The sequence below is a fragment of the Catharus ustulatus genome, chromosome 3 (genome assembly GCF_009819885.2).
Source record: "Catharus ustulatus isolate bCatUst1 chromosome 3, bCatUst1.pri.v2, whole genome shotgun sequence".
NCBI classification, from domain to species: Eukaryota; Metazoa; Chordata; class Aves; order Passeriformes; family Turdidae; genus Catharus; species Catharus ustulatus.
The window spans coordinates 3,670,260-3,694,350 of record NC_046223.1 but is presented as its reverse complement, the minus strand read 5'-3'; the positions used below and the strand labels follow the sequence as shown (position 1 = coordinate 3,694,350).

Here is a 24,091-nt window from a genome sequence, read left to right as displayed (position 1 = left end):
ATATAAATGTTTTCTAGCACTTTTATTCCTCCAGCCCTGGGGTTTACACGAGGGTTGGCTTTTTCTTCAGGCTTTTTTTTTCTTTCTCTGTTGTTTTTTTGCACTCTGAAGCCTCTTTCAAGTGCAATTTAGGAAGAGGGGTGCTACTCCAGTGTCTGGGCCACCACCAGTTCTCTCAGGTCTGGCTGATGGACCGTGCCTGTCCCCTCACTGGTGGCAGCTGCCCTGCCCAGGTGGGACATCAGCAAAGTTGGGATCTGGAGGTGCTGCAAGGGAGTGGGAGGCAAGGGGAGCTGTGCCCATCACAGCAGCCTCAGGGCTGCTCTCAGGGATGGCTCTCTCTCCCTAAGCCTCAGCCCTGCATTTCCACAGCTCCCCTCTAGCCTGGGGCTTGGGAGACAGCTCTGGAATTGTTTTATTGCCAGCCCTCAGGAAAGCTCTGCTGCCCTAAGCCACACAGCAGAGCTGATGCAGAGGCCAGGGGGCAGGAGGAAGGGGTGGGCAGGAGATGAACTTCATTTGCACATCTGCTTTTAATTGGACTCTGGTGGAACATTGAGTCATTTTGCATCACTCCAAACCTGGCCAACTGACAAGGACCCTGTGACTGAACATGTCCCACCACCCTTCACTCCCAGTGCAAACCAGCATTTTTTATTCAGTAGCCAAAGAAATACATACATTCCTATGTCACAGGATCCCAAATCCTAAGGAGACATTTATTTCCAACTTGTCCCATTGGGGTGAGTGAACCACACCCAAAGGTGAGAGACTGCGAGGTGAACCCTCCCCCTTCCAATGTGCTTTTTGCTTTTAGGTCTGACAGAAAAGCTACAATGCACTGGAAAATGAGGGCTCCATGTGGGCTCTCCACAAGCCCCCTCCTCAGCTAACCCAGCAAAGCCTGGGCTGATTTACAGCACTGGAGAGCCGACCTCAGCATCCTGAGAGTGCTGAACGAGGCAGCAGCTGCTAAATGTGGCCACTTCTCCTAATCTTCAAATAAAATATTCATCTAGCAGCCAGAAGGAAAATGATTTGAGGGAGTGGGAGTTTTCCTAACCTTGTGTTTTTGCAGCCAGAACAGAGTATTGTTCCTCCTCACCACTTGAAGTGGTTTATGCCCTGTAACAACAATGCTGTGCATGTGCAGGAAATTCCCTTCACATCTCAGTGACACAAGGAGGAGGAACAGGGATTGTACAATGCATGCAGAAGTATAAACATGAGAAATTACCTCACTTGTTCCAGTGCTTCCAATGACTGCATGGGTTCACAGCCAGAATTTCTCCTGTGGCCTTATTTCTGCTCTCCTCTCCCATGTGCTGTATGCTCTGATCAAAAACCAGGACGGGATCTAAAATGAGATTTGGCCTCATGTCATGTGCTTTCCTCCAACTCCTAAACCTTGTCCCCAGCCAAACTCCACAGGCACTGCCATTCTCCCAGAGCTGGGAGGGCAGGTTGCCTTGGCCCTGTCCCCACAGAGAGCAACTGAGCTGGTTGGACGCTCTGGTAGAAATTTCCTGGTGGGAATTACACACATGTATGAAAATAAGGGATAAGCTTGAGGCTCAAGTCCTGGCATGAGATGCAGAAAAACTCGCCCTCACCTCCCAGGCCTCCCTGGGTGACACCTGGCTCATCCTGGGAGCACACACATTGCCTTCATCCCCCAGCTGCAGCAGGGCAAAGTGTTCTGGCTGTTTCTCACCTTTCTGGAAAGGCCAGCTGGGACACTCCATCCCCCTTTCCTGTGAGTGACCCCGGAGCTGTGCCTCATTCAGGATGACCCACTGCTGAACACACCTTGGCCCTGCACCAGCTCCAGGCCAGTGAGTCACAAATCCATGGATATCTCAACCAGAGGTGGCCGATCTGTCGAGTTTCTATTTTGCAAGAAACTGTGACATTTCACGAGTGTCTGTGTGCGGGATCAACTTCAGAAGGAAAATTTCCCACAGAAAGGAAATCAATCAGAATGTTTTGTTTCATTTTAATAGGAAAAAATGTGGAACCCTTCCACGGGATTTTTTTCCTTGTGAAACAAATAAATATCTGGCTCTTTTGACACCTAAGTACCTGTCACTTTACCCTGCCCTGGGGTCACAATAAGCATCAGGGACTCTGACAGCACACTTGGGAAGCCTCAAGAGTCCAGACCCTGGAGCAGGGCACAGAGCAGGAGCATGGCCCCAGACCAAATGAATTTCTGGGTTCCTGCCCAGGGGCAGCACAGTGGAAGCTGCCCCTGCAGACACATCCCATCAGTCTCGGTGCCTGGGAAAAAAGTGCCCACAAGGTTTCCCTGAAACCATCGCCTTGAGGGGACCTGGCTGTTCAGTGACACTCCTGGCTCTGGGGAGCCCCGCTTTGAGCTCTGCATGCTCCCAGCTCCTGGCCCAGGGCTGTCCGTGCCCGTGTGGGGTGCCCAGCACCCACCTTCCTCCAGCACCCGGCAAAGCAGGACGGCACAGTGCCCCCTCCTCCCAGGAAAAGGTGGCTGTCGCTCCTGGCTGCCTCCTGCTCCTCTGCCAGTTCCCTCCTTCATTAAATTAACACCTCGTTAGAAAATGCAAGCTGCTTTGTTCCTACAAATGGTGCTGGAGGCTGTTTACTTTCCTAATGAATATCCTGTGTAGAATGGAAATCTGTCCCTGACAGTCCTTAACAAGTGCTTCATTAAGCTGTTTGAAAAAAATGTTCCTTTCTGTTCTCCTTTGAACAGGTTACGCTTTGCTCTTTTAAGCTGGGTTTTGGCTGCCTCCCCACACCTGAGAGGATGGGTGGAGAGGCGGCCATCTGCTCCCAGAGCAAGCAGCTTTTCCAATCCCCAGCAACAGGAAATGTGCTGAGAGACAGCACAGCCTCTCCAGCGGGTGACACAGCATCTCCTGCCTCCAGGAACAGTCTGGCACCCCGGCAGAGCAACGCAGAGAGCAGCACTCACCTGCCAATGGAGCTACGGGGTTCACACTCCTACAAGATCTCTTACAAAACGAGGAGAGCTCAACAGCAAACTAGAAATGTGAAAAATAGAGGGGTGTGGTGGATGTAGGGGCCAGGCGACCAAAGTGATGTTAGGTATGGACTCCTTACAAAAGTTTTGAGGATAAAACTTAGCAGAACCTCAGGTTTAAATGTGATTTTGTCTGAGTTAGTGATGACAATTAAAACTGCTTATAATTCTGTTTTATAAAGCTCAGGTTGAAAACTGAAAGCTTGGGGATAAAAGTGTGTTTGATGAAGCTTGTTTCCCAATCACTACTGGAAATAGGTACCACACAGGCTGTCTTTCACCCAAAACCTAAGGAAAGGTCACAGAAAACACATGGAGCATCCTTTAGGAGACCTGATCCTCTCTCACAGCAGAGATGCCAATACAGTGCAGATATGACAAAAGCCCAGAAAATGCACACTTCAGTAAAGCTGTGTGTTGTTCCTGTCACTGGTGAGATCTTTACCACCCAGCTTGGCACCAGCCACACAGCCCTGACCTGGCATGGCAGGGCCTGCACTCTGCCCTTGGGATGTTTGCTTTGCCCAGCACACAGCTTAGAAACTTGAGAGGAAATGTTTGCTCTGCATTGGACCCTCCACTGGCATTTAACCAAAATGTTCTAATGGAATAGGGGGTTAGTGGGTTAAGGAGGCTTTTTCCCTTTCTTTTATTTCTTCTGCTTTTAGTACTGCATGGTGAAAGGCTGCCATCCAGGTCACCAGGCAGTACCTACAAACCTGAGAGACATATGAGAATGGCACTGAGATCAGTGTGCACGTAGCAAACTCTGAACCAAAACATGCAGCTGACAACATAAAACAGCATCTGCAGATTGAGGAAAGCAGCCAGCTTCCTACCAGTCACCCCATTAGGACAAGTCCCCTTGTCACAACTATGCTGATAGAGGAGTGGATAATTAACCACCCAATGTCTGTACTGTAGCAGTGATTGTGCAGTGTTATCTGACAGTGGTTTCAGAGATAACACTGCACAATGGCCTGTTTGGACAAGTGGGTAAAATTGAAAGAAGTACTGGAAAGTTGCATGGAAAAAAATAATGGCACTATTCAGATGCTAAGCTACTAAATTCAACTGTTCCACATAAATACTCACTGGACTTGGACAGCTGTCCTAACAGAGGATACATAAATTTGATGGAAACACTGGTATTCCAGTGGCTGCACTCTCCCTTTGCTCCATCTCTTCGTTCATAAGAGAGAAAGAGGAATTCATCTGCCACTGGCCATCGAAAGCAAGAGGGATTTAGAAACCACAGTGCTGAAAGCAGAGGGAAAATAGCTGAAGCACCCTGAAAAACCAGACACAGACACAGAGCAAAGTGGATCATGCCAAGCACTTCTCTCAGCAAAATCCAAATTCTGGCCACCCAACCTGGGAGACAAATTTTTCCTAACAAAGGAGAAAGAAAAGTTCTTTGCTAACCAAGAGTAAATAATTTAAATAAACATGTATGTCCAGCCTAACAGCCTGCAAGCCTGTCCTAAATCTGAGAATCTCTGCTTTTCCTGCAGCCAGATGATTCCAGCTGGCAGATCCATAGGTCACCTCCAGCACTCAAATTAGCATTGCCATTATCTGCTAATACTAAACCAGGATTAAAGAGTTATAAACCAAGGTGGGCGACATCCTGCTCTTAGTGACCCATTAGCCATTAGGAATAACTTTCCCAAAGCAACTGGAGTCACACATCTCTTGTAACCGAGATTTGAATCTAAAGTGATACCTCAGAGGGGTTTTTTTTGTTGTTGTTCTCCAGTTCATATGAGCTAATGAGCAGCTATGCCTCTATCAGGAAATGGGACAAATGTGCAACTTAACAAATTGTGTTTGCATCTCTGTCTATTCTAGAGTAAAAAATGCCCTGTGGATTCAAAAGGCTGTGTTCCACACACATTGCTCTTACCTGCTGGGTGAAGACAGGACAGAGGTGGGACTCTCTTCCTTACCACCAGGCCTGCAAAACCATCAACATCATAATATCTGCACTACTTAATATACTAAAAAATATCTTCAAAGGCAGGCAGGAAACAAAACTTATCAGCCCTGTTCCTGGAGAGGAAGGGAAGGTATGACATGGTGAAGGACTCCTCACTCCCTATTCATGCAAGCCTTCCAAAACAAGATCTTGAATAGGTTTTATTGGACTTTTACACCTCCTCAAGGTTGGGTTACTGAATCATATTTAATGCTGGAGACATTGGCAGAAAGCTTGTCAACCTGCTTCACATTTTATGCACTTGCCAAATTTGGGGGAAAAGAAATGGAATAGTACATACAAAGAGAGAGGGAAGAGGAGTCTGTTCTTCAGCCAAGTGAAAAAACAGTTCAAGAAGGGAAAGAAATCAAGAAATAAGCTCATCAACAAACAACTGATAAAAGAAAATCATTAAAGACTGAGCCAGAGCTGTCCTCACTGACAGCAGAGAAATCCAAACATCATCCCTGTATGTTTACATCAGCAGAGAGAGAGACACAGGAATAGCTGCTTGAGCCACCTTTCCTGAACAGAATTCCTACTGACCTCCTGCACCTGTGGAAAAGGCACAGTGAAAAGTACCACTTTCCAGCTAAGGGCAACCCCAGCAACCCCTATAGAGAATGACAACAACTTCAGGTGCTCAGGAAACTGGAAAACTGCACGGTAAGGGAGAAAAAGTGAAAACCTGGGAGCTGCATGATAGCTCCTAGTGGCCCTTCCTACACCATATCTAACACCATCCCCTTCCCTTCTTCCAGCTTCTTCAAAGCATTGATCAGAAATTCCACCTGTTACAGCCTCCTACATAATTCTGTAGAAATCCAGGACAAATCCCAGCAGGTTTTCCTGCACAGCTGCAGGAACAGCCCCATTACTGTAAGACAGCTTTCACAAGGCTCATCCTTTAGGATGAACTTGTCCCTAGGCTCACAACACTGCAGCTCTTACGCTGCCCAGCACTGCCACCAGCTTTGCAGGATGGCCTTTGGGGCTCCCCAAATCCAGGGCCCTGAATTTTAGCTGGAGACAAGAACAGCACAGGGCCAGGCAGTGGGGAACTGTGTTGCCACTCCCAGAAAAGGAGGGTACTGATAGGGCAAGGACACCTGCCCAAAAAAATCCCAATCATTTCCCTGTCTTCCCCTACTGTGAAACTTCTCTCAGCCACATCATTCCAAGGAACTCTTATTTTTGCAAGAACTCTGGTGTCATCTCTATTAGATGATAAACATTTATAAGCCAAAGCATAATTCCAAATACTTGGCCCTTGGTTAAACACTAGAAAGTAAAGGTCAAACTGTAAACATAAGTATTTTTGTAAAGATTGCGCGCATTCATGTTTTGAATTCTTGTTTTCCTTAAGTAAACCCCAGGCAAGAGATAACAGATGCCTAATTTCAAAGCCCCTGAAACTTCTAATTTGGCACGCAATGGCATGCGCTGCAATGACGTTCGCAGAAGCGCTCTCTGAAGCGTTCACACATGAAAAATTAAAGTGGAGAGAGTTTGTTTTATTTAAATCAAGCCTATTTTCAGAAACCTTTTATCCAGCCATAAACTGCTGTGCAGCAAAAGATCAACATTTGTGCCTCCAAGTTTTCTTCCTAATAACAAGCCAGAAAGGCACAAAGGACCATTAGGAAAGTATTTTTTTGCTGGGGGGTGTACCGGGATGTTTGCTACTCAGACAGATAAAGACGACTTAATGTTCCTGCAAAGCTAAGCACTCAAAAGTGAGAAAAAGGCAGAATTACGGTAAACGGAGCCATTTTCCCATCTCCTCATGCATGTGCATGATGACAGCACACTCCTGTTTTCCCGGCAGGGTGCTTGTCCCGGGCTCGGCGGGGGAGAGAAAGGGGCTGCTGTGACCCCCCCCAAAGCCATTGGGTTTTGGTGTGATGAGCCCCGTGTGCTCCCACACCCCCTTGGGCACCCAGGGCTCAAGCCAGAGGCAGAGTAGCAGTGCCTTGGTGTGCCATGGCCTCTGCACATGGCACAGACAGGAATTTCTCTTTGCTGTTTCCCAGCATAGAGAAAAGGATGAGCTTCCCAGGCTGGGCGGCAAAGAAGGAAAAAGGGAGCTGAAGCATCCACAGCTATGGGGACAGTGCAATCAGGCATGCCAAAGATTTTTTATTTTTCAGAGCTTTACAATGGTATTTTCTGCACAGCAGCTCTCCTGAGCTTCTCCTGCAACTCCCCAGGTTTTCAGTTCGGTACCGTGGGTCTCAAGCCAGATACCCAGAATATGAGGAACACTTAAATTAGTGACCACCCATGAAGAGTTTGGTTTGAGTAACTTGCCTGGAATCAGTCTGGCAGAAGCACTGAAAGTGCTAATTCCCTAGTGAACATCTGAACAGCCTTTAATACTTCTTCCTCTTTCCACAAACCCCCACCTCACTCACCATCCATCTTTCCACTCCTGCCAGAAATGGGGTAGAGATCCTTGGACAATGGTGTCTTTTACCACACAACCCTGATTCATTCCCCAAGCAGGTCTGTAATTGTCGTGGTCTAATTAAAGGCTGTATCATAGCACAGAAAATGGGAGTAGAGCTGGGAAGAGAATTAAAGTTGCAAGATAATTTTGGTATATCCTAAACATTTTTAAATACAGTTTGCACACATGTGTGTGATGTCCTTGACTTAAAAAAAAAAATCAAAATAAAGCTACAAAAAATCCACTGAACAGCTAGAAGCAAATTCCAACAGGGCTGGGACCTTTGGAGTTGCTGAAGGGACGCCAGTAGTTGAAGCAGACACAGGACTTGAGTGAAGGACAGCACAGAGGGAGCTGAGGAGCTTTGTCTGGGGCCTTTGCAGAAGGGAAAAATGCCAGCTCCACGTCAGGATTCTGGAAGGAAACATGCTGAACACAAAGTTTTCTATACCCCCTCCCCAACATACATTAGTCTGGTGCTCTCATTCCTCCTCCATTCCGTATGTATCTATGCATGCAGGGACAGAGAAGCTCTGCAAACACCCATCCCCCTCTTGCAGCACACGGGAACATCCTCACCCCGACTTGCAGGCGTTGCCGAGATTCCTCCCGGCCGTGTCCCCTCCATCTCCCCGAGGGACAGACCCCTCGTGGTTGGGGGACAGCAGCAGGAAGAAGCCCCAGCCGGCTCTGCAAAGACCAGGGTATCCAGGTTTTGCCGAGCACGTGCAAGGGGAGAGGTTGGAAATGTTCATTAAGTGGCCGAGTTTGGCAGCAAAGCAAAGTGGATGTTGCTCTGTTGCCAAATCTCAACAGCACGGTGGTGCTAGAGCTGCTCAAATTGGCAGATATCTCACTGTTTCAAGGCAAGAAAAACTTTTTTCCTTTTCCAAAGAGCTGGTGGTGTCAGCCCCACTTCAGCCACATGCCACACACACACAGAGAAGTTCTGCCACTGAAACTCCTACATTGTGAAGAGAAGGGGTGCTCCCGATTTACAGCAAATGCCTGGGAAGTTTGAGATTTCAGATCCACCCATCATAATAACAGAAAACCCCACTATGGCTGCAATTCCTTCCTATAATATTTACAAGGTATTTCTACTATATTTGTCTATATGCCACTAATAAGGTGATTTCGTACCAGACTAGCCATGGGCATGGTTGATTTTTTAATATTATGACTTTTGATCAGGTGTCAGGCAAGAAGGTTTTTTATTCTTACTTTTTCCTCACAGGGCTGAGCAGCTCATCATCTGTCTACCTCAAGCTGAGAACTTTCATTTCAGACTCATAAAGTTGCCTACATTGTCTTTGCAGACCTACTACACACAATAGGCAAATAGCAAATGTGCTAAGAAAAGCTGCAAGTGAATTAATTGGGAACAGACACAGCAGACAAGAGAACACACCTTTGTGTTTAAGCTGTTAGGAACAAATATCCACCTCATTATATATGATGTGCCTCCAAAAGCAAACTAAATGTCCATATTTGGTTCTTCAAAAGAAAGCCACCACAGAGACTGGGTCTACCAGCAAAATCTGGTTTTACTGGTCCCATGTTGGACAGTCAAGTTGGCTGCAGCTGCCAAAGATGGGACTTCAAAGAACAGAGGATTTGCTGGAGAAGATTCAACCAAGTCCATTCTAGAAGCTCTTCCCTGACCCTACACAGCACCAGCTACATGAGACAGAGGAAGAAAAAAAACACTAATCCTCTATTATGTACACTTTTTGGGCTTTAGAGTGCAGTTATTTTTGTGAATAATTATAAAATTAGTGACTATTATACACACTTTTGCTAATTTGTACTAATTGCTTTTCGTAGCTATGTTTAAGCTTGGAGCAAGAACTGTCTACAGAAGTCTGTTTTCTCTTTGGGAAACAACTAAAGAACAAAGAAATTGAACCCAATATGATTAAACACTGGCTAAGGAGTATATTGTTTTACCAGACAGAAGTATTCATAAATCATGGTATTTCTCTCTGTCTTTTCTATCAAAGGAACTTTTTAGGACTAGACAGAAAAAAGTTCTTTCTCTGAAAGCTTTAAGAAAAAACCTTAGGTCATTTGCATCTCAGCTGCCATTCAGATATTACAGATATATTCAGAAAAAAAAAAAAAAAAAAATCACAAAACTTTTGCCTTTGGAGACCGCTTAAACAGATCACTAGAGCATCATAAAATGGAAATGCTTTCGGGAAATGGACAAGAGCAAAGAAAAATAAATAGGGGTTACTGCATAAAATAACATATATCAGTATCAGCTAAAATAATTCCAGGGGAAAATTCTCACTCAGTTCTGCTTTCTGTTCTCCCAGCACCTTCCTCCTTGCTCAAAACAACTATTTCCACTTCAAGTAAAGGTAAAATAGAAAACAAGAGGCAACAGAAATGAGCCTGATTTTCCAGAAGATCCAAATCATGGCCCAGCCAAAGAAACTGCTCTTGGAGCTGTGTCCATCTGGAGACCCAACCCCTGAGACACTCAGGGCTGCTACTCAGATCTGAAGTGCTGGCCAGGGTTTTCATTTCACTCAGTGATTATTATTCTGAGGCAGCAAAACGTGCTTGTCCAACCATCTGGGATTCCATGGATCCCTGCTGGCTCCAGCGTCTGGCAGGGAGATGGGAGCAACCAAGCTTTGCAATAAACACATTTTGGAGTTTACAAACCTTCCATGAATGCTCAGAGGGGAATGTTTGGCTGTTTGCTCAAGCACACACTGCTTCAAGATGGGCTTGCGGTACAAGCCACGAATGCTGCCCATCCCAGAGGTGTCCCAGGCTGTGCTGTGACCTTCCAGATCTCAGCTCCACGTTCACTACATGAACAATGCTGAGGTGCTTTGGATTTCACCATTTTGGGCTGGAATGAGCGAAAAACCAATAACAAACCTGTGCTGGTGCAAGCCAGTTCCAGGCAGACTGAGCACTTGTTCTGAGTTTCCCTCCAGTGCCACTGGAGTTTGGGAGGTTTGCTTTGGTGACCTGTGGCCTTTCTTTCTTCCCACCCGCCTCATTCTTTCTTTCTTTGCTATGTATGTTAATTTGGGGAAAATCATAGCCTAGGGCAACACACCTGACTGCTTCCCACCCCAAAATCATTTACCATTTAATGCACGGTTACATTCATTCTTCTGCCTTTATAGTTCCCTAATGAGCTTGAACTGCAATTAACAAAATGATTGTGTTCGCTTTAGTGCAATGCACCTGCAAATACCAGGATGGGAAGTCATATTTAAAACATAAAAATACACTCAGCACATATTTCAGCAGAAGCCTGATATTCCAGCATGGGCTTGTATTTCAGCAGGTGCCAGTGGCTGCCAAATATTTTGCTTTCTAAAATATTTTAACTGGTCAGAAGTGTCCTTGCATTATCTTCCTGTTCATGCTACGATAATTTTGTGAGAACAAAAAAATTAAATGTTTTATTTTTTTACAGAAATTATTTCCTATCCTGCAGTGTTATGAAAGTTGAGGACGAATCTAGCTTTAAGGTCTAGAGTACACACAGAGATCTTTTTTAACCTATTGCTAAGATTCATTAAAAACTGCTATTCATGAGAAAAAACACTTGCAAAAATAAATGATCAGTTATTACTTATATTATTTCACTGATATTAGACAGTTTTAACAAGTATGTGACACCCAGACCTACATACTTCAGTACATCTGCCTACACATTCTTGATGATTTTGGGGAGAAGAAAAAAAAAAGAACCACATTTTCTCTTTCTCTGCTTGTTAAATAGAGCACAAAGTAGAAATAACATGGTGTACACAGAAACAAAAACTCACCATATTCACATTACTTCATCTATTGCTCTTGCTCAGTGTTTTTTCTCTCTGTCACAAAATCAGAAATACTAATGAGCCTCTGGAGCTCTTCTCTTTCAAGCTCCTGTTCACAGAGCCAGTCCAGCTTTGGGTTAGATCAGGTTGTTCAGGACCTTTACTAGCCAAGCTCAGGAACTCTCCCAAAAGTAGAAATTTTACAATTTCTCATGGTTCAAGTGCTGAAACATTAGTACTGTGAAGAATTTTGTCCTTGTATTCAGTCAGATTTCTCTTTGCTATAATCCATGGCGGCTGCCTCCTCTCCTGCTCTGCACATCTGAGAAGAGTCTGGCTTCATCTCCAGATGTACAGCCCCTGGGTGATGGCAGAGTGCTAAATCAATCTGGGCTCCCCCACCTCTCCTCCTGTCACCATCCCAGCTGCTGACCCAGCACAGCTCCCTGAGGTCTCCCCAGCTTGCTTGTGCTTCTACCAGAGTCCCAAACCAGATGCAGTGCTCCAGTGGTGTCCTAATGAGCAAGAGCAGAGGGGAGCAGTCAGGCCAGGCAAACCAGCAAGAATTGGCTTTTATTCCTGCAAGAGCCAAGTGGATGACACACTGGATGTGGGGTCCATCAGGACTCCCATCTCCCCAGGTGAAGAAATGTTACCCCCACCCCTGCATAGGGTGTTTCTGTGCCAGGAGTAGGACCTGGCATTCATCTCCCAGCTTACTTCTCTGATGGTTCCTCTGGCCAGCTTGCCAACCACTTGTCCTGTGCTGGTATCCCCTGCAGACTCTCTAAGGATGCTCTGTGCCTCATCAAGGCCAGCCAAAGATGTTAAACAGTCTCAGCCCCTCAGCAGCCCATGATCATCCTGACTGACCCCATGAGCTTATAGTGCCTCATTTACCTATGAGACCTTTAATTCTTTAATGCATGTACCACCTCTTCTCTCAAGCTCTGACAGTATGCATAGAGAGCTGAAACTAGGCCTTGCTCATGAAAACCAAAACAAAACATTGAACACTTGAGCATTTTCCCATTATTTTCATCAGCTGCCTCATTCAGCAGAGAGCCCACATCTTCCTTGGTCTCCCTTGTGTTGCATGTAGAAATGACCTGCTTGCACTCCAAAAGCCTCATCAGTTCCAGCTCCAGCTGAGCTTCAGCTTTCCTGACTCTGTTCCTACATGCCCAGGCAATATTTGTGCACTCCTCTTTGGTTGCTTGTCTCTGCTTTCGCCTCCATACTGTTCCTTTTTGCATTTGAAATCAGTCAGGAGTTCCCGTTCAGTCACGCTGGCCTCCTGCTATACCTGCTCAGCATCCTGAACATCAGGATGGACTGTTCTTCTGCTGCTTTGAGGAGGCTGTCCTTGAAGATCAAGCAACTTTCATGGGCCTCTCTGCCCTTCAGGGCAGACTCCCAGGAGATTCTGCTTACCAGTTCCTTGAAGAAGCCAAAGTCCACATGCTTGAAATTTTGAGTGATTATTACATTATTTGCTTTTCTCACTTCCCTCAGGTTCTTAACCAGCCATCTCACGACACTGCAGCCAAGTATTCCCAAAACAGTTCTTCCTTATTCAGGAGCAGCAGGTCCAGTTCCCACCAGTCAGCTTTGTCCAGCACCAGCACCAAAATGTAGTCCCTCATGTATTCCATACATCTCCCAAAATGCTTATCCCCACCACACTGCCCCTTCCAGCAGATGTGGGGATTTTCACGTTCTCCTGAAAGGGTTTAGCCTATGGTCAGAAAAACAAACCCACTTCTTGATAACCAGGCTTTTGCATGAGTTAGCAGCAGAATATTCCCATTGGGATTTTATGGGCCAAGGTGCCTGCCATCAGAAGCACGCTGTAGGATCACGGCTGGAATCCACACCATGTGAATGCAACAATCACAAGTGCCTTGCAAAAGGTCCATTTTGACAAATCCACCTGTGGAGGATCCCTGGAGTACTTTAAACAGTGTAGAAATACCAGCAATGCAACACAGAAGTGTTCACTGACAGCCATTTCAGGTGAGCAACACTGGCACATTTCAGGACCTGGTAAGAAGAGGCATAACGTGACCTACCTGAGTGATGAAAGCTCCAAAGCCAGGCAGTCCAGAGGACAAAGCCAGGAAATGAGTAGAGGAAGAAATATTTCTGTACCTTGTGGGCTCAATCCCCAGCATCAGATAGTTCCAGTGACTTCAATTCTTTAAAAAATGATAGCATCTGCCAAGCTGCAGATGGATAACTTCAGGAACTTGATGCGGTATTTTAATGAACCTGGATACTGGCTGCACCTTCATAAATCAGGGACAAGGTTTTTTGACCTTTAGCTGAATTCCCCCTCATAATCATCCAACCTCAGTGAAAGGAGAGTTAGTATGAGGTAAACCTGGCCTTCAGTATGAGCTGGAGCTTGCAGTTTGCACAGGCCCTGAAAAAGCTGGTGATGTAAAGGAGTGTCTGATTTGGCTGTGACTCACTCACCCTGTCAGACAGCCCCAGGACTGGCCTGCCCTGGCTCCTCAGCAGGAAGGAGCTCAGGACTTGTCCTATCCATACACCAACTCTTCAGACATTCACATCTCTGGGTCAGCAACGCTGTTCTGAGCACCCCTGCTCCAACTCCACCATCCTCAGTGGAGCACCTGATCAATGTTCCTGAATCTATTCACAACAACCACACAGGATGGATTTCCTCCATGTCAATGATAAGGCAATGACAGCACATTAAGGGCCAGATTTTGTAAAGTGGAATTTGGTCCAAGTTCCAGAGAGTTTCAATAAAGCTTTACCTTGCCTCTTGAGCTGGTTTGAGCTCACTTAGAGCTCCTGGAGCTGTCAGAGTTCAGGCCCTGTGAAAGTGCCAAGTTTCACACTGTTTTGCACATGAAACCATAAATCCCTTTCTAGAACCCCAGGGGCATGAGGGGGGTCGCTGCTCAAAAGGTTCATGAACTTTGATAAAATCAGGCAGATATCATAGTTTGTAACAGTGTACTAAATGAAGTTCTGGCCAAAAGTTGTCATGGGCCAAGAGTACGAAATAGGTAATAAGAACATTAAAGTTTTGCTGAATCAGGTCACTAAAAGAAAAGGCATTGCCATATTCAGTTCTTGGTCTTTTTCAGTCAATTCATTGCATTATTTTTCCCTGGAAGATACAAAGGCAGTTTTCTTTATCCAAGGTAATTTCAACTTTTGGTACATATCTAGACCTGTTCTTTTCCTATTTTGTTTACTTTTGTTTCTAAACTGTGCACCTACCAAACAGGCATAAATAATCATACTCTTTAGAGGAGAGGCTACCTGAAAATGTTTGGTGGACTAATCCTAAGGCAGTTGTTATTCTACAAAATATTTAGAGATGATGTTTGCTTGCACAAATATGAAGCAATAATTTGACAGTATTTCTCGGCAGCTCGCTTTCAGTAAAAAACTAAATCCAAGTAATAGGAAAATCTTTGGAAATAGCAGCTGCCACCCCAAATCCTTAGCAACTCTTGGTTGCCACTTTCCAGAGACAATTACAACCAGAATTTTCACTATCTTACTTCAGCAAAGTTTTAGAGCAAAATTTGCTGTTCAAAGTCCAGGATGCTCAGAATACAGAATTTAGAATAAAATTGAGAAATAGTTGCTCACCCACTCCACAAGCACATTAAAGAAACTCTGGTTCATAGTTGCTTTGAACCCTAAATTTCAAGGGGAAAATTTGAGCAAGATTTGAGCATTAGTTATGATAAATAACAAGTTTCTCCCTCACCAGCTTAGCAGAGTTCTAACACAAAGTGGGAGAGTCAGATTTTCTTGCCCACAGAGCAGTGACAAGGAGCCAATAGACAGAGGAGTGAAAAGGACTCTGATTTGATTCATACCCAAGTCATCCATGCAACTGATTCAGAGGAAGCTGTTTAGAGCAGCAGCCATCTCTTTCCTTCATATTTAAACATGAAACCTTATTTCAACATCTATTTACCACTGACATATTGATTAATTTCCTAATGAGCAGGATCAGATGTTCTGAAGCACGTAACACTTCAGGGTTTCACAAGCAGTTTACAAAGCTCTTGACTCGCTGGGTAATGGTCAGTGAGGAACCCAAGATCCAGGTGCTTGGAAATATTTCCCTACCCTGGTAGCCATTCTTTAAGGAAGAGCAGTCCCCTATGGACTCCCAGACATTCATCACTGAGCTCTGAGAGCAGCACCAATGGTCACCTCCTCCCTGCCTAGCACACAGAACTGACATGACTAAAGAGTAGCGAAAAAATGCAAAATCTGAAGGAACCTTTAATCTCTTTGGGTAAAAAGAAAAAAATGCAACCACTTACTAATGGAATGTTAAGATTGTGTATTAAACCCACAAAAGTCAGAAAACGAAGGAATTAAAGACTCCCTTGGCCCTTTTAACCCTTCCCTCTGCCTGTGTGCATTGCAGGCTTTTCATTACAGTCACATAACAGTGGGCAAAGGGACAGAACCGTAGGTGACGTTAAAGGGGGAGCACGGCTTGTTATGAAGTCCAGAAATGGAAATGTTAATAACTACTCACTGTGCCTTGTAAAAGTTTAATGTTCAGTATTAAAGAATGACAGGATACTAAAGAAACAGCAAGATGTTGTTATGGAGCAAAATGAAATGCTGAAGAAATCAGCTGTTGGTCTCAGTGAATATTTTGGTTGCAGTTTTCTTGCAGTGGTATTTATCCCCCATGAACCAAAACAAAGGCAATATATCACAGGAAGGAGCTGTCCTCCAGTTCCTGCCCACATGGAATAGGCTGTTTGTCCAGCACAAAGCACCCATACCTGGATTTAAACCCTTCAGCATGTTCCCCCACTCAGCAGGCTTGCAAGATCTGTAGCTGTTGCATTCCAAGCAGCGGCACACTTCCCAATCCCTAATGCACACATCCTCCTCATGAGCAAGAAAATATTATTATCCTGGCTTTACAAATGAGAATCCTAGGCACAGAGAGATTAAAGCTGAGCATTTCAAAGCATCCCAGTTAATTAAAATGACTGGAAAATGGGTGTCCAAATTGTTTAGATACCTTTGAAGTCTTGGAATAATTATATTGCTCAAGGTCACACTGGGAGTTTATGGCTGACCCACAACTTGAACCCAGATTTCCAGCGTCCCACTCCAGCACCTTAATCACAAAGCCATCTCTGCTTTCCAATTTAATACTGGCCAGACCTGGTCCTCATGCAAACTGGTTACCAAGGGATGAAACCTGTCATTATGCCATATAATGGAGCTATCTATCTCTACCCTACAGGATAAACAGCAGTGCATTTAGGCATCTCCAAATTCTTTAAGGCACATATCATTACAAAACACTTAGGTGGCAGGAAGAGTTATTTGAGAATTAGCACACAGGGACAACAAGGGAGACTTTTCCAGCTGCACAGCTGAGTAGTTTGCTGTCTCTCCTGTCCTTGGTCTGGAGGCCCCACTGCTACACTCCACTTTTTCCTGATGTTGTATTTGACTAGCAGATTTCCTGTTAAGTTTTACCGACAAAAGCCCTTCCCCGTTGCTGTCAGCCTGCCTCTAAATTCCACTATTTTTCATGACCTGGCCCACTTGACACTACAGCACCAATGATGCTGTTTCTTGACATCAGTTTCTTGCTAGATCACAGCACAAAATAAACCCAACAAAGTTATTCAGAGCAGCACAGAGACTTCAGCAAAACAGGATAATGGTGCAAGAGTCTTGTTCCAAAGGAAAAGCTCATAAAGGACCTGTTGGAGAGAGCTCCACACCGTAAAGAAGAGTTTCTGTGCAGCCAGACATTGCACTGAACGACACCACACTCATCTCTGGGGTCCTTGGTGAGGGCTGTACTTCACAAACCAGTTCTGACATCCATTAGAAACCTTGATCTGATTTCTCTTGAGCATACACTCCAACTACATTTAGAGCTGCAAGTCAGAAATCCACATTTTCCAAATGCTGATTCCTATCATTGGCACAAGTCCTCAGGCCTTGGTACGAACAGATGCAGACACAAAGCAAAACTTCCCAGATAGGATTTGGTCTCGGCTTCTCCCTAGACACACCAACACCCTCCAGGATGTGGAATACAGTGGAAGACAGAGATCAACATAAAACATGTACACACACACACATCCCTAACATGCTGACTTTTTATCGTGGAGGTTGCTAATTTCCCATGCTAAGAACAAGCTTTGGAGCTGAAATGAATTATGCGTCTCATTCTGAGTGCATCAAAGAGCAGACAGCCTTTTTAAAAGAGTCAAGATCACCTCAGCTGTGCTTTTGTTATCTAGCCCAAGGTTAAGGATTTGGCCTTGGGCTAACAATTGGCTCAGAAAACTAGGATCGTGTAATAAGAGTTCCAGGAAGAGAAAAACCAAAGCTTGGTAAAGGCACACTCTTCCAAGTGTCCCAGTACTTGACCTTCTTTTTTTCCCCTCCCCCCCAGAAGCAGGAGGTAAAGAAGAGAGGAATGGAGCCTGAAGCCCTGAAGGAAATATTCCCATTGAGAGCTGCAAAGACCTTCCCAGATTCTTCCCAGACACTTAGGCTCACGGAGAAAGGCCTGACAACAAACTTTGCTCACCACATAGATGGAAAAGCAGGCAGTAACCCCCTGAGTGGCTCAGATCTCAAGAAGAAAAACCTCTTGAAAAGAACAACACTGTGATTATTTTCTTTGCTATGAAACAAAAATTAAACTGCTTCTATTTGAAAATTAAAGGCAACCCTCAGAAAAAGGCTCAGACCCTCCAGCAGGCCCAAGCTGCAGAAGCCATCTGCCAGCAGCATGGCCTGCTGGGTTATAGGGAGCTCTTTGCAAAATGCTGATTTTTCTTTTTAATGTATTTTTGTTGGAGCTCTTTTTTCTCAGAACCTGCACACAGGAGAGTCAGCACACAGGCCATTTTCTCCAGTTTTTGCTGCTCACAGAAGCCAGAAGCTCCACCCACACTCCCAACACCATTCTCCCAGGGCTTGGTCCCTCTCTCCAAGGAACTGGCAGTGGGCACGCACCAGTAACCCAGCAGGTGTGCAGGAGCTCTCTCTAAATGACTCTGCCCTCTAGGGTACATCTGGGTTATATTTTCAAAGATTAAAATCTTTTCATCTACAAACCTGGGAGACTTCTTTGCCCAACACGTCAAGAAGCAGTTAACCATTAACTATTTCTAAAACAAAAAAATAACACAAAAGAAAAAAAAAAAAATCACCAGACCAGGAAATATGAATCAATTAGTCTTTGATCCTCCCCTCAGTAATAACATCTAGAGAACATGGGTTACTGCTAATCCTAAGCAACTCAAAATGTTGATGGACTTTAAAAGTACTAGTGGTTAAGCAAAGGAAAATTTCAATTCCATTTCTTTCTGATCTTTGAGTCTCGAGGTGCCATTCTAAGGCCTCTCCCCAGAGAACATGGGGAAATTTTCTTTTTAAGAATCTCAGGCTCCATGGTGCTCTCATGAGATTTTCCAGCAAGGGAAGATTTAAAGTAATCCTCCTGTAAGTCTGGACACCAAAAGAAGTAAAATAACAACATATTTGTCATTTGAACAACAGGAATAAAAGCATAACAATAATACCAGTGTTTTGCAGAACAAAACCACTTATTTTTTCACTCAAAGCTATTAGCCCCACCTTTCTTTTACAGTGCCAGGGCTAGGAAAACATATTCCATGTGCATTAGGACTTGGTCCAATAGTAACAGACCATGACATCAAAACAGCTTTCACTCTACCATTATGATGTCAACTAGAAAAATCAGGATTCTTCATGAAAATGGACCAAAAAAGCTGGACTCAAAGTGAGAGATTGCTTTTAAGTAAAACAGTTTTCATTCAAAGGAAGAGAGAAAATGCAAACAGGAGAAAAAGTTGTGTTAGAACCACCCTTAAAATAGAATAATTTAACACAACAAGCCAGAGTGATGTGTGTAAGAAATAACACAAAGCCTGTCTCTCTTCCTGACTCCTAAGAAGTCAATAACTCCCCCTTGGTCTATGAAGTCCCATATGAAGCTATCAATAAATCCTGAGGAAAAAAATGCAAAATTCAAGTTTATCATGAATTGAATCATTGTTTCTGGCTGTAAAGCAGAGACAGCCACAGGCAGATAGCCCTTCACCCTTCCTCCTCCCATCACCACTGGCCTTGCAATTAAGCTTCAATATGCCTGTGAGTGGATTATTGATGTGGAAACAGCCATTTCCATCACGCCGCAGACATTCTATACTTTTGAAGTCTGTGGTTACAGAGTCATTATTCCATACAACACTTTCCCATCACTAGGGTGTGCAGGATGCCATAAAAAGTGGTTTGTGCAAGTTCCAAGCTACAGGAGTTATGTCAATCGTTACCTTAAATACATAATTTTTTTATACATGGTCACCCTGCCTCCTGAGGGTTTGCTTTAATAAAAACAAATGGATTGTCTGAGAACCAACTCAGTAGAGCTCTGCTGATTTGCAGATCTGGTTGATATTGTCATCTTTTAATCTGCATCTTGTTTCCAGGAAGATGATGATGATGATAGTAATAGTAGTAGTAATAAAAAATAATAATAATAATTTACTGCTGTTTGTAGTGAAACACTGCTGGAGTTGAAGGCTTTGTTTTAATGAGACACTGAATGAAGCAGTGTCCTGCAGTGCAAGAAGTACATGTCAGCCTTGGCATTATGAGCCAAGCTACAGTACAATACTCAATTTTCTTGGTGATCTCCCAGAAAAACCTTCTTAATTTAATCTCTAATGGGATTATCAGCCTCATTAAATTGCAAATCTTCCCCAGTCCAGCTGTTGTGGGAACCTGAACTTTCATAATGTTATCAATTCTCTCTCTCTACCTGAAGTCCCCTTTGAAGCTTTTAACACTTTCAGCTTCAAAAGCCTGTGGGGTCCTTCCCTACTTCCCCAATGAAAACCCCTGCCTTTTTTTAAACTAAACCCACACTGGCCTGCTCCCTTCCACTGCAGACCTCGCCCACAGTGGCTCTGGTCTAATTTCTGTGGAGGCAGCCAAGCATATTTTGCAGAAGGCCCTGCAAGAATGAACTGTGAAGAGCAAATCCACCTCTCCTGAGTCAAGAACCAGGCTGCCCACTGCAAATTCCCCGCCCCTGGAGAGGTGCAAGAGCTTTCAGCCTCTGCTCCTCTATGGAAGGCAACACAAGCCCAGGCAGGTATTCCAGCTGAGTGCCTTCACAGCACTATGGAAATACAGATGGAAATGAGCTCTGGCCCTCATATTTCTGGCAAGTTCCACCCACAGTCCCTGCTGTGCCCAGTGGTGCATACCTCCAGACCTGTCCCAAACAAAGATTCCTGCTGAAGGCTGGGACAAAGCTGTCTCTGCAAAGGACACAGAACCAGGACAAACCCAGTGTACCTGCTTTTCCAAGTTACTGTTTCACAGGGCTCATGGACAGAAGGCTGCTAAATCCTGGAGGGCACTAACAGGTGATGAGATTCCAAAAGAAGGAAACTCCACCTTAGGAAACCATTACTGTTTGTTGCAGGCAAAGCTGTCAGGAACACAGGTAATGAAGGATTAGTGCTGGAGAGACAGGAAAGTAGCAATCTTAAAATACTTTCAGAATTCTTCTTGTGCCTAAGCAAGGCACAAGCAGTAACCATGTGTGTGCCTACTTTCGCACACACCTGCAAAACCTCTTTGGAGAAGTAAACAAAAAAAAGTGGAGTACAGCAAAGTTATATTCCGAAGGAGCTGGGATTTTTTTCCTTGTACACAGTAGTCTAACAAAACAAACCACTGTTGCTTGTATCCAACACCCTCCTTACTGCACTAACATGTACAATCCAAGTATCCTTCTGAACCTAGCTTCTTGTTCCTTTCCTTTGTAACTAAAAAACAAAGTGGTCTGTTGCCTGTAGCAATCTTTAAAAATGCATTTAATGCCTTTGGCTTTTTTCTTATTATTTTCAGCAGCTTAAGTCAGCTGGGAACAAGATTTGTGGTTCTCCTGTTTTAAGATCACAATATATCAAGTTCTCATAGCAGCAGTCTGCCCTCCCAAAAGGGGTTGCCTTGATATAAAGGAGAAACTAAACATTCTATATCCATAATTAGATAAATAATACTTCAGGCAAGATATGGCACCTTTAAAAGTGCCTTTTCAGGCTTGGATTTTACTCTGCTTGTTACTACAGAAACCATCTAGCAACCAAAATCTAACAGAGACTCCACCCAAAACAGAGGAAAACAATATAGACAGAGTAGGTTTTTCCTCCCCCCTTTTTTTCCCCCTTTGCCCCCTCCTTTTTCTTTTTTGGAAAGGGTGGGTGAATGCTAAGGAAAAGTATCTTACTGTGCAAAGGATAGGAGCATTTTGCATGCAGTTGAAACAGTAAAGCTCTGATTGCAGATGACAGCAATGAAAGCAGGAATGAGTAATGAGCAATAAGAAATGCGTAATGCGGGATGAGGATATAATTTCCACACATCGGCTAAAGAAAGGTTTACACTCTTAAGCAATAAAAACAAACCATTAAGCCAGACCTGCACTGTCAGGAAGTATAAAACAGTTCTTGAAACTCTGCAGTTACTATACAAAAGCTTTTGTTTCATAAACTTTTGTTTCCTGATCTTCATAAAACATTAACATCAAGCTGCCATATGGCAATTAGCTGCCTCCTGAAATCAATAAAAAAACCACCCCAAAAATCAACAACTTAGGAATAACCATACAACAAAATAGCTCAATAATGATCCTCTTCTAATAGTGTAGCAAAGTGAGTCTGACACAAACACGGTGTGGATGAGCTCCTCCTCCCCAGCTGAGAGTACAACAAATCATGTTCCTCTCTGAGCCTCACGGTGGAGATGTGAGCCTCACCTGCCTGCCGGGGGGAGCAGGGATGTGGCCACCCAAAGCCTGGATGGGCAAGGAAGGCTCCACACCTGGCTGTGGTGAGCCCAGGGCAGCCCAGCAGAGCAGCCCCTGCTCGATGGGATTGGCCAATGCTCTCGGGAGAGCTTACCTCAACTGAAGATCCTCCTCTACATGCTGCTGACCTCAGAAGTCCAACTGAATTTTGTGCAAAAATTATCAAGCCACTCGACAAAGGTGCTACTGACTCTCAAAAGGACAAGGAGACATGCTGATCACATTTGTGTTTAGAGAGATGCTTATCTGAAATGCACAAAGGGTGACATTATCTATCACAATCTCTGCCTATATAGATTATATAAGTGCCTAGAAGCAAAACATTTAGGAGCTATAGGGTAACAAAGGCAGTTTTGCCTTAATATTTTGCTTAGCTCTTTTCTCCTTGTAGAGCACTATAATACTAATAAGTACTAAAGAACTAGAGTACTAGTGTGCTGTGGTAACAGCATACTTTTAGTATGCAGCATTTTTTAGCAGTCATTACCAGACTTTCAAAAGATGCTGGAAAGCCCAAAGAAAGCCTTTCAGAAAGGCTGTCTGATCATCCAGAATTCAGGAACCCAACAGATCTCTAGGAGAACTTACTACTACTCATCTGTGAAAGTTTGTTCTGTTTCTTTTACTTTAAGTCCTAGAAAAAGTCTTTAGTGCAGCACTCACATCTCCAACATAGAGAATGAGGTTAAGGATTTAAAGGTACATTACAAAAACAGTTCTACAGAAATTTATTGACATGCTGAGCTTGACACCTGCATATTTCCTCCTCAAAATCAGTATGGAACTGATGATTCTGTGGCTAACACTAAGCAGTTACAGAAACACCTGAAAGAGTGGGTCTTAAATTTGCAGTGACACATTGGCCCCCCAGTATATTTTACTAAGAATGCAATTCCTTGTCAAGCACTAGGTTTGCCTGTGCAAGGAATGCAGCACCGCGCCATGAGCCAGCTTCTGCTCATGCATAGACAAGTGCTGTAGTCAGCTTTTTGGCAATAAAATTAGCATCAATGTGTTCTCATGCCTTACAGGAGAAGTACAGCAGTCACCACTCTGTAAACAGTCTCCCTCAGTCTCATCACACATGAAGGAACTGTGAGGCTCCAGCTTTGCAACACCAGGGCTGAGGGTCTGGTTGGAAGTGCTGTGGGTTCTTGACCAATTTCACAGGGCTGGGATCACAACTTTTATGCTCATCATTAAATTTTCAGCACTTATCAGCTTTATCAAGCTTAGGTTTTACAGTACAGTAACACAGCTCTGACTTGACTACACAACCACACAACACAAACACCGAATCCTTGCTGAACCTCCACTTCAGCACTGACAACCTTGCCAAAGCAACAGCCACAAACTCATCCAGCACCAAGAAAGAAGCAAAAGGTAAACCAAACTCCTGCACATGTGATGCTTCATCCCTAAAAACATCAGCCACCAGAACAGCACCAGCGTTTTGAAAAAGCACCTGGGATTGTCCACTCAGCCAACCCACAGGCTGCTATGCAGTATCAGCATGACCAACATCAGCTACCTCTCAAAATTAAGCAGAGCCCAACTGCAGAGTGCTGGATTGTTCTCTGACAGCTGTTAAAAATACTCCTGGTACAAAGAAATGCATCAGTTTTATCTCACTACAGAACCTTACAGCCCAAGAGATTTTTAAGTTCTTTTCCATTCTAAGAAAAAAATGGAACCAACCAGCAGTTAATGAGTTTTTCTCTCCTATTCTCTGGACCCTCTGCTTTTTGTGATGAACAGAAGCAAAGCATTGTTCTACAAGAGGACATCATCAGGTTAGCCTTTCTGATCAACCCACCTTAGTACCATTGCTGCAACCCAGATGATTCTAGTAAAACAAAGGAGAAGTTTGGGGAAGGCCAGGAGAAAAAAACAGAAGGGTTAATTAACAAAACATCAGAGATTCCCACAGCTGACAGAG

General features: G+C 44.3%; 1 protein-coding gene across 2 annotated transcripts in view; it reads right to left on the bottom strand.

The window, feature by feature from the left end:
* Nucleotides 1-1,242: 1,242 nt before the first annotated feature.
* The window catches only part of BMP2 (bone morphogenetic protein 2), a 120,873-nt gene continuing 98,024 nt past the window's right edge, over nucleotides 1,243-24,091 (bottom strand). Inside the window, exon 4 of one of the 2 annotated variants that reach the window (XM_033056546.1) lies at nucleotides 1,243-1,357. In XM_033056546.1, the coding sequence (XP_032912437.1) occupies nucleotides 1,339-1,357 (19 nt within the window). In that variant the 3' untranslated portion in view covers nucleotides 1,243-1,338. Of the gene's footprint in view, nucleotides 1,358-22,347; nucleotides 22,399-24,091 lie in introns of those variants that run through there. The other variant, XM_033056547.1, reaches the window with a different exon arrangement.